The sequence below is a fragment of the Lepidothrix coronata genome, unplaced genomic scaffold, assembly GCF_001604755.1.
Source record: "Lepidothrix coronata isolate B3197 unplaced genomic scaffold, Lepidothrix_coronata-1.0 Scaffold10, whole genome shotgun sequence".
Taxonomy (NCBI): Eukaryota; Metazoa; Chordata; class Aves; order Passeriformes; family Pipridae; genus Lepidothrix; species Lepidothrix coronata.
The window spans coordinates 9,605,553-9,621,789 of NW_016690190.1; the positions used below are offsets into that span (position 1 = coordinate 9,605,553).

The 16,237-nt window shown below is 39.0% G+C and overlaps 1 protein-coding gene across 15 annotated transcripts in view; it reads right to left on the reverse strand.

The window, feature by feature from the left end:
• Nucleotides 1-16,237, reverse strand: part of SOX5 (SRY-box 5) — a 641,654-nt gene that overhangs the window by 210,843 nt on the left and 414,574 nt on the right. For all 15 annotated transcript variants that reach the window (XM_017804823.1, XM_017804827.1, XM_017804821.1 and 12 more), the window contains one exon: nucleotides 11,970-12,180. In XM_017804823.1, coding sequence (XP_017660312.1) covers nucleotides 11,970-12,180 — 211 coding nt within the window. The remainder of the gene's footprint in view (nucleotides 1-11,969; nucleotides 12,181-16,237) is intronic.

A 16,237-nucleotide genomic window follows, 5' to 3' on the forward strand; every position in this document is an offset into this window, starting at 1 on the left:
AAACCAAGGATGAAATGATACTGCCAGCTGAAATCTCTCTCTCTCTCTAGCACTTTAATGGCAGTTTGTTCCATGCTATATTAATGGCATAAGGCCAGGACAAACCCAACAACCAAAAAAACGAGTTTACATTAGAAAAACTGGGCAAATTTTGCAATCTGGCAATGTAAGAAAGCACCTCTAATTATTTTGTCTTTTTGTCTTCTGTGGGCCCCATTACTTTGAAATATTGAGTCATTCACTGTGTAACATCCACTAGGTAATGTGTTCCCCCATTCAGTAACCTGCCTAGCAATAAAATAATAAAAACCCCCATGATCATCTCAAAAGGACCACATTTGTTTTTCAGCAGAAAGAACAAGGTATAACCTAAACCCCTACATCATGTGTATTATTCATCCAATAATTTTATGTTTAGTTACGGAATGATTCCCAGTGGCAGCTTCCTAATTCATCTGAACTCAGATAGGATTGACTTGGCCAATCTAGTTAAAGAAGAATGCATTTTGCCTGGATATGCATCCCATACCCCAAAGCTTCACAGGAGCTGTGAATCAATTAGATGACACAGCTAGAGGAAATGCATAAAAAAGACTTAAAATAAAATAATCTTCAGTGAAATGTCTCCATATTTAGTTAAACAGCACTGCTGATTAAGGCTGCACATGAGCTCAGTGTGGAATCCAGAATTGTTGCAGCTGACAATCATTAGCAAAAGCCTGCTGTCCTCTAGTTTCATCTTCATATATTAATTTCGTATACAAGGAAATAGAACTATTTGGAAATACTTGGCTTTATTTAAGTCTCAATATAGATATCCCAGCAAAAATATGTTAACATCCTTTACACTTTGCAACAAGACAGCGATCTTACAGGATCAAATGAATACATAGTAATGAATACAGTTGAAACCATTTTTCTGGTTAGTTGTTGACTTTTTTGCTTTTTCATTTTTTTTCCCCGGTGCCTGACTCTGTGGGAGATAAGACGCTCAGTTGCTGAAATGGGATATGTGTTGTAGGCAAAACAGAAAAGGAAAAAAGTTTAGCAAAAAGCCATCAGAGTGCATACAAAACCAAGAGGCTTTTTTCTTCCATGTGATCTTTGTCTCTAGACTATTTACCTTAAGATTGTGTGGGCTAATCTACAGCACAAAACTAGCGCAACATTCCAAACTGTACTGGAAAAACAGGACACTTGGATAACCACTTCCAAGTCGGGAGAGACACTTTCCTTTCTGATAAAGCACTTGGACACCAGTGGTAACTTGGAGGCTGTTAAACCTTCAGCTGTGATCATTCTTTCTTATTGGCAGGGCAACACAATAATTGTTTGAGGTTTTTTTTTGAGGTGGGAATGAAATTTTCCCTTGGGCATATGGGCTGGGCCTTTGCAACTGCACTTCATACATATTTAGAAATGGTTCATAAGTACTGGCCAACTAGCGTGTCCCATACACAACCAGCTGCCTATGACTGCAGGGATGACTGCAGTCACTGCTGGACTTCATATCTAGTCATATCTAGTCGTCATCTCCTGCATGTCTATTATTTATTTGGAGATTCAGTAATTTAATTAGTTACAGCTAAAAGGCTCAGATGAAGGACAGAGGTTCATATCCTTCCCTGCGCATTGTGGTGTATGAACATATGTGCTAAATTGTTATTTCTCCCGGATAGGAAGAATCTGGCTTTCCATGTCCCACATCTGTACCTCCCCTTCCTTGTGCTGTGTAAGCCAGTACTTTCTATACCTCCAAAAGGCAAGTCTTGGTGCTAATTCACCATGCACTACTGTACAGAGGTACAAGTATCTCACCACCTAGGAAACACAAGTTTCTACCAGTTAATGACTGCACAGACTTTCCTGTTGTTGTTACCTTTCAGTTCCCTTAGTACTGCTCCTTCTAGGAACAGGCCTAATCCCTGTCTGTAGAGGGATAAAAAATCAAGTCACGTTGGGTTCTTTACAAATCCTGCACTGGGTCAAATGTTGCCTTCTCAAAGCTCTTGCGTATTCAGGGGGAGTGGTGAACTTACATCTGAGAGCAGAATTTGGCCCACATCGCTCTGAAGTGTCTATTAACTCTCCTACACTCAGAAATAAATAGGCGAGATTCCTCTCAAGCACAATGAGCCTAAAATATAAACCACACTGCTCACAACAGGGAGACCAGGGATTCAACTTCAGTCATATGGTTCTCTCTTCCTCCCCTCGACTCTCATCAGTGAGAAGAGAGCAAAAAAGCTCATTTGATCCAGGATGTGCCCCGCACGGGGCTCATCGGGAGCACAAGCCATCAGGAGCTACAAAAAGTGCTGCCTTTCCCTTGTTCAAAACCACCAGAGTCGAGGCACAAGGTGTTGCACCTCATTCCCGCTCTGCTCGCTTTGAACGCAATGATTTCCCTCCAAGTCGAACGTTTCTCCCCCAGCCCCCCATCCCAGTCCTTCCTTACACAAACTTGGGAGCCACCACTTCTATTTACACCAGTGCCACAACCCCGTGTTGCCACCTGTCAATCACAGCTCCATTTGTCTTCGGGAGGGTGAATGAGGAGGAGGGGGAAGGAAGAAAGCAGGAGGACCTCTGCATTGATCAGAAATGCTTGGGGTGGAAAGGAGGGGGGGAGAAAGAGGGAGAGAGAGATGGAGATAGATTAGAGGGTAACAAAACTAGAGAGGAAGATAAACAGAGCCAAAAAGAAAAATGTCCTTTGTTCATTTAAATGGCTCTCTGCTCCCAAGCCCTCTGCATGACTAATGCCACGCTGTGGTGTGTAAACCTCTTGGGCACATAACACAAACAAAGCATAACTCGGCCTGAACAAACAAAGGCCTGAGCAACAGTGATTGAATTCATCTTAAAACAACAAATCAATTCTTCCCTATTAATGCCCTAAATACCAGCGTAGGAGCACTGTCCTGTTGTAATAAACAGCCATGTGTTCAATTACCGTCTGTTTTCCCAACTACTGCTCTCTCCAGTAATTACACCATGCAATGCATTCTACATTGGCATTATATTAATGTGCTGGGAGGAGAGATCCTAAATACGAATTAAATCAAGGCTAAACATCTCAGAAAGCCCTACCGAGTCGCACAAGTGCTCAGAGGGCATTCTTCAGCAGAAAGCAGAGACTGACTCTTCTCTCCACTCAGTTTTCACTTTCATCCTCTCGCTAAATAAATAAATTAAAACTCAAGCTTGAAAGAACTCCATTGCCCCAAAGACCGCTGCAGTAAAGCTTTCATAAGCTCTCTAAACTCCACTTCACCTGTACTCCTCAATGAGGAGTGTTTCATAAGTATCACCTTACGTCACATCAGATAAACAGCAATGACAAAAACCCTTCCACAACAGACAGGTGAAAACAAAGCAGGGCAAGAAAAACAAAAGCAGAAAACTTTATGGGCCGAGACAAAAGCAGGAGAATAAAAGTTTAAGAAAAGGTTTCTTACCCTTTTGCAGAACCGTCAAACAACTTCTATTGACTACTGAATAGAGCACAGCAAACAGACCAAACAAAAGATATGATGAAAGACATATTTACTCGTACAGGGCTCCTTCCCCCCACCTCAACCTTTCTTTCCTTTTCACATACACCCACACTGCACCGTTTGCATTGTGTTGCTAAATAACCAATAGCAACCCAGATGAAACAGTGGAAGGGTTTCTATGATCCTGTCAAGCACCAGACAGATGCTTGGCAGTGTCAATATGGTTCTTTACATTTGGGTTGTGCCAAGGTTTGAAATTAAAAATAAAATAGGAATAATAACACTGCAAGAGGAAGAGAAAGATGGGAATAAGTTAGTGCACGGACGTGCAATAAACTTTTAAATCAATGGAGTATCATCCCAACTGCTGGGTTTTACGTCAGCAGTTTGAACTGTTACGGAAACAGATAAATAAAGCTTTGCTTTCTGCTTGTGTACTGGACTGCAAGAATTTTAGTAGAAAGCAAAATCAAATTCTGGAGTGTAACCACTGCAGATTTCTAGGCCCTCTAGAACAGACTCAGAGGTTTCTGACATGCCAAGGACATCTAACATATGAAGTATGATAAACCTCCAAAGTCAGTTTCAAAATAAGATGCCCTACGTGCTGCAAAACTTTGCTGGCTTGAGGCTTCAGAAAGCACAGAAATTTGCACATTTGGGGGAAATCAAATTTTGAAACCTTTTCTGACTAAAATATTACAGTTTCCCTCAAAACCACAGCACATAACCATTCAGATGTATTTAAGTGCCTTTATAACAACTGCTCATTTGTCCTCCTAAGGGTATTAGATAGAGAAACACCCCCAGAACCTCACCAGGTTTTGCAGCTCATTTTTATTTGACTAGTTTGCATTTTTTTTTTTCATTTCAGCTGCCAAACCAAGTCAGGGGAAAAGCTGTTTCCACCTGACCCAAAATATTTTATTTAATCCTAATTGAAATGTTTTCATTTCTCTTTCAGATTAATCATCTTAAACATTTAAAAACAAAAAATATCATTTCCAATGAAACATTTTGTCTAAAAATGTTGACTGTTCCAAATTTTCTACTATTTTTTGGCTAAAATTAACTTGTTGAATTGCTAAATGGTATCAGTCCTTAATTACTATTTAACAGGTTTCAGTGTGTTTAGGGTGGAGAGCTCCCAACTCTTCACTTGTTTTTTGAGCACTTTTTGAAACTATACATTACACTATAGAAATCACACACATATAGCATGTTTTCTCCTGAGGCAACACAGAAACCACAATACAACTGAATTGTAAGAGAAGAAAAGATGATGAAAGGAATTATATCTTCCCAGTACAGCTTATGTACAACGCAGGAGATGTATATAGTTATGTAAAACCAGCAAACCTCAAACCACCTTAAAAATATCAACGTTAAACAGACACATAACTAATAAAAGTAAGCAACAGCTTCAAACTTCAGAGTGTTTTTACAAGGCTACTTCATTAGCTAAACAAGCAAGTGGGAGTTGCTGCAAATGTTGCTCCTTGCCATACTAGAGGCTTTCCCTTGCTTCTGGTAAACAGAAGACACAAGACAGCCTTGTGAATAGCTCATGGCACAGACTGAGATCTAAAGCTAATCAGACAGGATGACAGGTCATCTTAATCAACTTCAAAAAGCCAATCCACATGCTTGCTTATCCCAGCTCCTCGCCTCTCCTTCCCTGATCGCTCCCTCACTCATTTGGCCGTATTTTCCCCTTCCCCCTCCACTTCCCACAAATTGTGCTGTTAAGAAAGAACGTAGGGAGCCCTTCAGGTCTCAGCATCCTGGGCGCAGGTGGTGGGCAAAACTTTGAAGTGAGCTCTCCACTAACTCTAGAGCTGGCCGTGCCTCCTCCATAAGCAGCTCTTATTAAAAAAAGACCAAGCATCCACTAGAACAAAACCAAGCAGGCCTATTTAATTAGGGCAAATGCTTGATATCCACTTCTTCATGTTAAACCACACAGTCACACAAGCCTGGGAGGTCTGATTAATTTTAATATGCACGGTCGTGACAAGCGCCTCGGGGGTAAGAGAGAGGGGGAAAAAAAATCCCACAAATCCTGCTAGCTCGACAAATAGGTTTTGGCTAAATGTTGTGTATGTTGCCCAGATTAAGATGTTACTATTCAGCAAGGGCTTGAACCTTTAATATGAGGGACAAGAGGCCCGAGAAACAGGTGGCTCGCTCTTCACTCTTGAATAAATGACATCTCCAAAAGCTGCGGCACACGAGCATACAGAAAGAGCTGGCACACTCCCTCATGTATATTTGTATATTACAGTCTGTGTCAGAGGTTTCTCCAGCAGTTATCCAAGGGCTGAAATGAAGCTCAGAAAGCTAATGGCTTTTCCAGGGGAGGGGGAAATTTAAAAAAAAAAAATAAATAATTAAAAAAAAAATAAGAGAACGAGAGAGAGCACAAAAAATGAAGGCAAACTGACCTAGCTAGAATACATCAGGGGAAAAACAGGCACATCAAAATGGTGTGGAGGCAAGAGTGACAGCAAGTTTTGAAAACCCCTATTGAAACTAATCAAGGCTAGTGAAGAGTCTGGCTACCTGGGGAATTAGGGGCAGACAGGAGCCCAAATAATTATTTTTGTGTCGGTGAACCACTTATATGCTACACTGTTGAAGATGGGAAGTAAAAAAAAAAAAAGCATTTTGCTTTGGCTCCTGCTTGTCCAATATTATGGAGCGAACGTAGCCCAGAAAGAAATTTTAATTATAGAGATTCATCAGAGAAGACTTTCATTCTAAAACAGGGAGGGGGAGAGGGACTGCATCTTTTCTCCAAAAGCACAAATTTCCTCTATCTCACTTGACCATAATGCTTTCTTCTATATTTAAGATGCTGTATCAGCACCTCAGATGCCTTTATCAAAAGAGAAAAGAAAAATCCAAAAGCTACAAACCTTTGAGGATGCAAGCAAGAGAGACTTGGAAGGGAATCTAAGCAAATTTTGAAAACGTCCGTTGAAATAAACCGTGACTATCGGGGTAAACTGTTAAGAAGGAAAACACTTAAAAACTGAAGGCGACAAATGAATAAAACTTCACTTTGAGCAAGTCAGAGCTGGCAGGGCTTCAAACTAGCCTACCTCAGTTATGGAGTTAAAGCACTTGTTAATAAAGGCTTAAGCTACTACAGTATTTAACAGTGCCTTCTCTTCACACAGGCCTATTTCATAAGCCTCATCTTAAAAAAAAAATTAATTATTTTTTATTTGTATCAGCAGTATATGAAGGCATATTTCCATATGGCAGAGTCTTTGAAAGAAGTGCATGGAAGTTTGACGCTGGCTCGCTCTACGAGACAAGACACATTTTCTGGTGACAGACTGCAGGGATGAACATGGAACCACAAGGCACCCGAACCACCCTTCCACAGCAGCAGGAGTGTACGAACAAAACTTAAAAAAGTACTCAACTGCCAAGTATCCTTGTTTGTCCTTCAGTGGAAAAGCATTACAAAGCCTCTTCAACACGTACTCTGTCAAAGGGACAGTGAAGAACCAAATAAAAGAATTTCAAACCCCAACCAATTACAGTATCCTTAGGCTTTCCCCGAATCCGTGCACTTTATTTCTTCCCATCTCATCAGATGTGATTTTAAAAGAGTCTGCATTTCAAAGGCCACCCTTCCTATGCCCATTAATGGCCTGCTTTGGAATTTATGTCTTAAGAAGAGGGAAACCTCTTGATTTCTTTACAAGATATGTTGATTAAAAGTTTGATAATATTAGGAGGTATTCTGGGATCTTATTTCAACTAGAGAGCCTCAATTCAGCACAGTTCACTTTTATAGTCTACAGAACTGCTTAAACAACAGCCATTTAAATTAGTACATGAACAGGTGTTGTGATTTATAATGTAAACTTAAACATCAAATACAAATAGCCTTTGGGAGACATTCAGAAGACAAAAATCATGCTCGAGAGGCCTTTCTCATCCCTTTTTTTCTGACAAGTAATTACTTATAGTATTGCTGCATATCATAATACATGAGGTTCCAGTACTCACATTGCCTGTTAAAGCACTGCAAACACACATATACCTTCTTACTAAACAGTTGAGATTAATTGTTCCTACTCAGAAGACCTAAGGACTACTAGATTGAAATTTTGGAGTAGGAAAAATACGAAACACTATATATATATATAATTCTTGTGTGTGCATGTTTATATATATTTATGTCTAAATATATACAGATATAAGTGTGTACATGTATTTATAGAAAATTCAAAGTATTCATTTAAACAGCCCAGCTGAACTGAGTTTCAGAGGTTCTTAACACAGAAGAATGAGCCATGCAGATAACTGACTGCACCCACATGTGCAGATGCTCATATGTGCAGTCTCTGTGGTCACAAAAGATGCCCATAGGATCCTTTTTATCCAGAATTCCCACAAATGGTGTACAATAATATGGATTTGGCCTCAGAAGACTCACTATGTACATTTTAAAGATAAACAGATACATAATCAGGTACAAATATATACTGGGAAAATAGAAAAAGAAGATTGATTCTTAATTAAAGGTTAGGATACGTAAAGAGCCAAAGAGTACTCCGGCTTATTCTAAAAATAGGAGAGAATTTACTTGTTTGCCTATTTCTTTTCCAGAAGCCAAGCCATACGTTTAGGGGAAAGGCTACACAGATTTCAGAGATTTAATTTTCCACAAGCAGAGGCCATAAATTAAAATACAGCAATCCAATCCCATTAATAGTGCAAGAAAAACCTAAGTGGTTGCTTTGGTCTTTGCTTTCACAAACTTGTGTCAAGCTCAGTGACTTCAAAGAGATTTCCATTTCATTTCTACAAATGAGGAGAACAGACAGACAGAGAGCCTCTGCCATCCCCTGATGCCTGAAGAAAACAGAAGAAAAACATGCCTGTATCTCATTCGCCTAATGATTTGAGCTGCAAAAGGAATCCTGTGGTCGGCAGACGACCCTCAGGGCAAGGGCTTGAGGTCTGTCACAGTGTATAAGGCTTCTCCAAACCCACTCCATTATCTTCATTATTGTATACCAAGAATAAAAGGGGGCTGACTCCTCTTCTGAAGTTCAAGTTAGAAAGGACAGAATGTTTCATGTAAAATAACATTGTGTGACTTCAGTAATAGGTTTATGCCTTTGGGGGTCTAATACTAAAGCTGCATATAAGGATTTTCCACAGAATTTGAGAGAATAAAAATGAGCACTGTATTAGTAATGAGTAAAATTCCACAAGTTTCAGATTCCCTGAAACACTCCATGTCTCTGTGTCAGCATGACTCATTGTCAATCACATACTTTCATACAGCAAGGGTAAAAAGGGAAGTTTAGAGGTGAAAAAAAAAAAAAAAAAGAGCATGGAGCTTTAGATCTAAGTATAAACCCCTATGAAAACAAAACAAAAAATAAAACCAAAACTCATACACATATCCAAGGAGGAAAGGGAAGTGACAGGCTTTGAGAAAGTAGGCAGCATGGTTTCCTGCAGGGCATATTAACCAAAGGCATATATACAACAAATCTACATGGAAATCACCATTTATATGAAGAGTGATGCTTCCCTTGTCAGCTCATGTGTGAGTACATGTATGTGTTTATATTATGCATACATACATGTGTGCATTTGTGCACTCTGAGCAGTAGTTTAGCAGCAATGTAAAAATCCTTGTCCTTTACTGACAAAATTTACTAATTTTTTATTTTTATTTTCTAACAAACATAATTTAAGAAAACCTCTGCCAGTGTCAATAAAGATTCTTAAAAAACAGTCAAACCTGTTATCAGTATTTTGGAATATCTCACTCATCCTCAAAACCAGTTTCAGAAAAGACAATTCCTTTCCCTAACTGATACAAGGATCGAGACCTAAAGTTGTCTACCCAGGCCTACTCTTTTTTTCAGATTTTGAAGAAACAGGCCATTTGAAAGAATGCTTGAAAAGCACGTTTCCCACAGTAATTCAGAAGACCATTTCAAACAATAAAAAGAGAGCAAACACAGCCCATTGTACTACTTAAATAATATATAAACTTTTGAGTACATAGAGAAATGGGAATCTAGCTCATATCTGGTCTTTGAAAGATTCACAGGAAATTGATTTAATTAAACCTCAACTACTGGTGCAAATGTTTCCCTTTCTTCCCAAAGGAAAACAAAGTATTATATTATTGTTGTTGACATAATGCAGCAAAGCTTAACCAAGATTCTTAGTCTTCATCTTACAAAGCTCCACGAACCAGCAAGACTAAAAATTATTACTGAAATACACGGTGATCGCAAATTGCTGAATTGTTACCTACATGTACTATCAAAGATTCCCACTTGTAACATCTTATTCATGGGGAAATTCATTAATATGCTAATTACCTGACTAACAACCAGTGATGACTGACAACTTTACTTTAGGACTACATGAAGAAGACATGGCAATAATTTTCTGCTGGAGTTCAAACAGAGAGACATTGTGCTTGTATCAGTACATACCTCATTTAGGGAAAAAGACTCGTATTTGTGGAGGATCTCTAAGAACAGTCTTGCCATCTGCACCCAGAAATATATATTTTTTAATTAGCCACTCTAAAAACAATCATGTTGGCTGAAGGGAAGGGGGAGGGAGACTTGTCAAAATGATGTATTTGTCCCTCACCACCTTTCAGTGCTCTTATGCAAGTCTAATTTTCTTCCTAGCCAGCTCACCTCTCTGGCCTCCTTTTGTTTCATGTCCCATTTCCCATTCTCTTCTAACTTCTGAACTTTTGTTAGTTCGCTTTTAAGGAGAAAGGGAAAAAAAGCTCAACTCTTTCCTATTCATTTTTTCCTGGATGGGGAGTAAGCAGATACGTGAATATGGCACCCTCATAATGATTTAACTAGGGCTTAATGAAATTTTCATCACAACCTGCTGTTCAATTTAATGGCCTTTGAAAGACAATAGAACAATGGCTAGAGGGAAGAAAAGATTTTTTGTTGCATGCATTTGCAAAGCCCAACATTCAGTTGCTCCCCCTCCTCTCTCTCCCAATCTCTTCACAAAGCTGTAGATCTTTTGTTTGTACTGTATATTTTCATTTTAGTGGAGCTGAGATAATGCACAAGCTCTGTAACCATTCTCATGTCTATCTGTGGCCTTTCCCTAATGGAGCTTGTGAAACCTCATACTCAACAGAGTATTTATACATTGCCCAGAACCCCCTGTTCTTTCCTCTCTCTCTCAGATAAAAGCCTGGTCTCCTTCCCACCCCCACCCCCCCAAAGTCTTTTCCATCCAAAGGCACAAGGTATGTTATGGCATTGACTATTAAGTCAATGTAAATGCAAAAGAAACAATATAAGTAACATTCCAAAAAATGCTTAGACAAAGAATTTGTTTCCCAGCAGACCCTGCGTGCTCCAGTCAAGAAAAGACTCATTTACAATCCTGTCATGCTTGTGTACGTGACAACGTGCTTGTGGTTGCATCCATATTTTCATTCCAGTATTCAGGTTGTCCTAAAATTTTCTTGTAGGTACTGTCAATTCATACTTCCACACTGAGGGGAGCTCTGAGGGCCATGCTTTTAAACATTTGAAATACATTTTCACAACAGGATAGGTGAGTGTAAATGAAAATAGAGTCTTGTTACTGTGCACTAGGGAGGAAGGCTTGCTATGTTCTCACAACTGCCTCACAGCGCCCCAAAAATCTGGAAAGCGTGCTAGATACCTATGGAGAATGTAGTGAGAACTTCATCTTCCAGTCAGGGCTTTGACTCTGCCCCAAAAAAGCAAAAATTAAAATCTTGCTTAAAGGAAAGTTGCTCTGTGGCTTCTCAGAGGTGAGATGGCTGGTCTAAGTCTCAGCCTCCAGAGCACAAGTGGCATCATCACCGACTGGACATACAGTCTCAAGGAGAAACCAGTTCTCCAGAAATTATTACCAACATGCCAAGGCTGAAACTTGTTGGCCAGACATAATGCAGAGAAAGCCTGTACTGTGTTTGTATAGCACCTGCACTACAGATAAATAGAGGATGATTTGTTCCACACAAAAGCTTTCATGAATTCCCAGTTTAACTTCTTACCTTTCAAATAAGGACATGCCCACTAGATAATTTCACAAAAAACCACTGACACTCCTGATAACACTGCTTTTAGCTCTAGAAATGGGGGAGAGGGGAGCAGTGGAGTAAAAGCCCCCAGGCAATTCGAATTGGTTCACTGCACCCAAGTTGAGGAACTGCGTCTATTGCAACTGTGACAAAAAGACCACTAGATTCTAATTTGGGAAAAGCTAAAAATGTTAGCTATGATGGGATATTGCTGAAATTTATCTCTAACGTAGACAAGAACTATGAGTTTTTTACTTCAGTTTTGCTAGCAAGGAAAAGCAAACAGAGCAGAAAATTGGAAGATTAAAAAGTATACATATCCAAAGGAATCTGGAGAAAAGAAAACGGAAAATTTTGGCCAGTTTCCCAGGCCTTACCTTCTGGCTCGTTTTTGATGAGCTCTTCCATTTTTCTTTGCTTAAGGGTGTCTACAACATCCGCTAGGCTCCCTTTGCGCCTTTCTGGGGTTCCCAGGGCTGTGCTGGACAATGATTCTCCACTCTGACGCCCACCTTCTTCTGCCTTCAAGGGTGAGGTAGATGAGTTGTGCGGGGCAAATGAAGACATCACTTTATTGCCATCAACTTCCTGAAAGGGGAGAAAAACAAGATGAAATATTTCTTTCTTTTCTTAAAGAAGAAGAAAAAAAACAAAGACGGAAAGAAAGAAAGAACAATCCTTTGTGCTTTGAATGCATTGCTGTTTGTTCTTCTGTTGAAACCTTTAAAAAGGCATGCAATGCTTCAAAAACACCCAGAACAAAGCCTTCCCATAAAGCATAAACCAAGATTACAGGCTGGAGTGAACAAAGATCAGCTTGCAAGAGAGAAACATAAAATACAGTTTTTCCCTAATTGAGAAGTGTTGTACTCATAGGTCTCCTAATAACAATGGTATTGATTACCTTTAATTGTTTGTTCTTTTACAGCTTTCCTTCTAAAAAAAAACCTTCAATTTTTACAAGGACCATTAATTTCCTGACTTTATAAAGTACTTAATGCCTTGATGGCTAGTTGTTGTAAGAAATAAAATAGTAACCAAATACTAAATGCCCTTCGCCATATGACTTATTTTAAATCACAGTTCAAGCAGTTTTCCCATCTATAAAGGATGAAGCAATTTCTTTCTGCTTTCTAATTCTCCTTCTATTCTCTTCTGCCTCAAACCTTCCTTTCTCATAGAGACAGTATTTTTCACAAAGGTGGTCCTAATGACTTTCACTGGCAGCACAATGGCAAAACTCTGTGACTTCCCAGAACATACACACAACCCTCCTCACGTGAGAGTCCACAGAGGTCTACTCATTAATTTTAATGGAAAGCAAAACTAGGTCCAGCATCTTCAAACTTGCCTTCATTAACGTGAGAGCCTTCTAATCCACGCCTCCTCCAACATAAAACAATGTTCTCTGCACATATTCCTTTTCCTTTTATGTCTCTGTTATACCTTACCCTTCTTACACAATTCTCAAACCCATTTTTTCCTCTGCTAACATATGCCATATCTACCTGCAAAACTTAGGTCAGTGTCTCCAAACACAGCTTGCTGCAGAGTACATACACTGCATAAAACATAATGCTATAAATGTGTATAGTTTTTACTTTGATCTGATTTTCCAGGTATTTTTTTCACTATCTTATTTCCTTACATTTTTGTACTCCAGATGTTCAATGAATATTACTTCTAAAAAATCCACTGGATCATCTCGTGAGCTGAGTTACAGACTTGGCCGAAAAAGTCGTAATAATTTTTAAATTGTTTTCATTTTATAGGGTATGAAAGTGATATAAATATATATATACATGCACACAGTTTTTACTGATTTGTATAATAATAATTTTTTTCTGAGCAATTTTTTATGTCTCTGCTCTAATAAACCACAGTATTTCAGGAGAAAAAAGTATATTTTTGTAAACAGAACATAAATTGCTAAAAACTATCTCAATAAAATCTGAATAAAGCTACACGGGAGATACGCAATAGAGAATATATTTGTTTTCACAGACCACTTTGTTGTGGCAAAAAGATTACCTTTGCTTAAGAAAACTTTTAATGCAAATAGTTTTGAGCAGCTTGAATGTGTTATACTAGTGAATAAATTCCCTAAGAGAATCGGATTTAACTGAGATTACAATCTGGGCCATCATATGCCCCAAAAGCCAAACCCAGTGCTGTTAATGAGAGACTTTCTACTGACGTCAATGAGCTTTTGACCAAGCCCTAAAAAATTTTCCAACTCTAGTCAACAGAAATGCTCCTTTTTTTCCTTTTTTTTTCTTGCAGCTCCCTCCATTTTTATTTTGCACACGGAAAATTACAAGTTCCTGACACCGGACTTCAAAAATTAATTGAAGCCAAATGCAGTTTTTTCCCCCATATATATAGATCTGAATAAACTGGTTTTTAACACCAATTTAGACGAGGCAAATAGTTAACTTCAGCATCAGTTCAGATTTTATCTAAGATTCAAACCTATTATCACCAAGTGGCAATTTTTTTTCTACACACAAGGCCAAAAGAGGAAGTATCTTGAAAGCTGCTTTCTTATTCACACTTTGAATCAGAGAAGCCAAGTATCATCATTAGTTATAGTTCTTAAATCTACTTGTACCGTCAATTATATACAGGAACAGTGCTGTTCCTCATTTTACCAGGAACTAGTTTCTTGTTTTAATCCAAAGCATGCCCCAAAGACATTCACTCGTGTTTCTGCATGTCACACACTGGTCACAGACACAAAGTACTTGTAACAGCTGCCTAAACCTCAGGTGTCATCACTGCTGTTTTCATGTACAATTTAGGTGCATGCAAACGGGTTTTTTTTATGTACAAACATATTCTGTGTATACAACCAGTTTGTTATAAGAGAAGCAGCATAAGAACACAATATTATGTAAAGCAGTATCAGATGATTTTCAAAATCACAAATTGCTTGGCTTTCAAATGGAACTCACAAGTATTTTCAAAACTACTAAAATTTCTCTGCCTCACTTTCCGAGGAAAAGGAATTCTGAGGGGGAGAGGTCAAGGCAGTTGTCTGTGGGCAAAGCATCATGAAAGGACTTCTGGATGCTCAATTCCTAATTTTTTCAAATGTTCAGTGAAACCATGGTAAAAGTCACTTTTGTTTCTGCATTTTGGTTTCCTATCTGTAAAACGGGCACAAAAGAAGTGATTTCTTATATTGCAAAGGTTTTGGAATGATAAACTCATTAATAACAGAGACACCCTCCTACCACAATGTTGGCTAAAAGCCTTTATATAGTACCACAGTTAAAAAGACTTCACAGCTGAACTAAAAAAGGAAAGGGAAGTGTTCTACGCAGATTTTTTTTAAAAGGTAAATTATATACTAAAATGCACAACTAAGCAATCATCCCCAAAATAAAAATGTTTCCTTTGACTGCTCTTGTTAGGTGTGCATGTATGCAGTGTTTGCACATCACATACGTGAGCTATTTATACACTTGTGGGGTATAAGATACACTCCACTTAATCAAAACACATATACAGTAGGGGAACAGCTGCAATCACATCTCAGTGGGCTAAATTACAGTACACCAGTGAATTATTCATTCAGAAAGATCTGTAGCAATCACACATTCATTGCGTGATTTGCAATCTAAGAGGGATCCTCTCCTTTCCGAACCAGCGGATGAGCGCACACATCAGCTTCTGCTGTGGATGACAGTTCAACATGTATCCTCTAGCACACCAGCTCGAGAATCTGTCTTCCCCACTTGTCCATGATCTTTTTATTCTGTCATTCAGAACAACAACCTGAAAACGTGCAACTGTTATCTTGGCTTTCGCTTTACATCCCTCTGTTTGATTTTGCTCTTTCTTATGCCATTACTGGAGAAAGTGGGTCTGGATTTTTACTTCTGGCACGTAGAAAGAAAGCGTCCTTCCACATAAAACCTGCTCGTGTCAATGGTTGTATAAAGCTAAAAAACTTCTAGCAAAGAAAATCCTCTGATACTGCATATGAGAGCTTAAGTAGCCCCTTGAAAACACTCAGAGAAATCCTTAATGGCAAGAAAGATATGTCAGCAACAGTTTAAAATTAATCCCCTGAGAAGGAAGTTCCCTCCCAACAAGCGAGATTTAGCAGGTTCCTTTTCTAAAAGGACAAATCGACATGACGTTTTTTCAGTTTAACTGAGAGAAAAAGCAACAACACTGTAAGGAGGGGTATTAAAGAACATAAATATCTACTAATGACATTTTAAAATTAAATCCATCAAGCCACACACAAGATCTATCAGCCACCAAAACAGTGGAAAACCACGCTTTTACTGTAAAACAGTCTCTCTCTCAGCTGCGTAACCATTTCACCTGTTCAAGTTTGATTACATTCCAGCCTCTGGCACTGTTAATCCTGGTAACAGTTTTATGCAGTTAGCAGCTGCTTGGTGGACGGGGCTCTATTGTTCATTTGCATTGCGAACTGCTCTGCTAATGTGTGCTGGCACAACATTTCCTCCAACTCTGAGCTGGGATTGTACTCACCAACACCTGATGCTGCTGCTTCTTGCTTTTCCCACTTCGGAAAGGCAGACAAGGACCTTACACAGATCGTGCTGGAGCAAACACTCTAGGCCCTTCTTCCCCCCAGCAACAACAGCAACAAAAAAAGGGACTG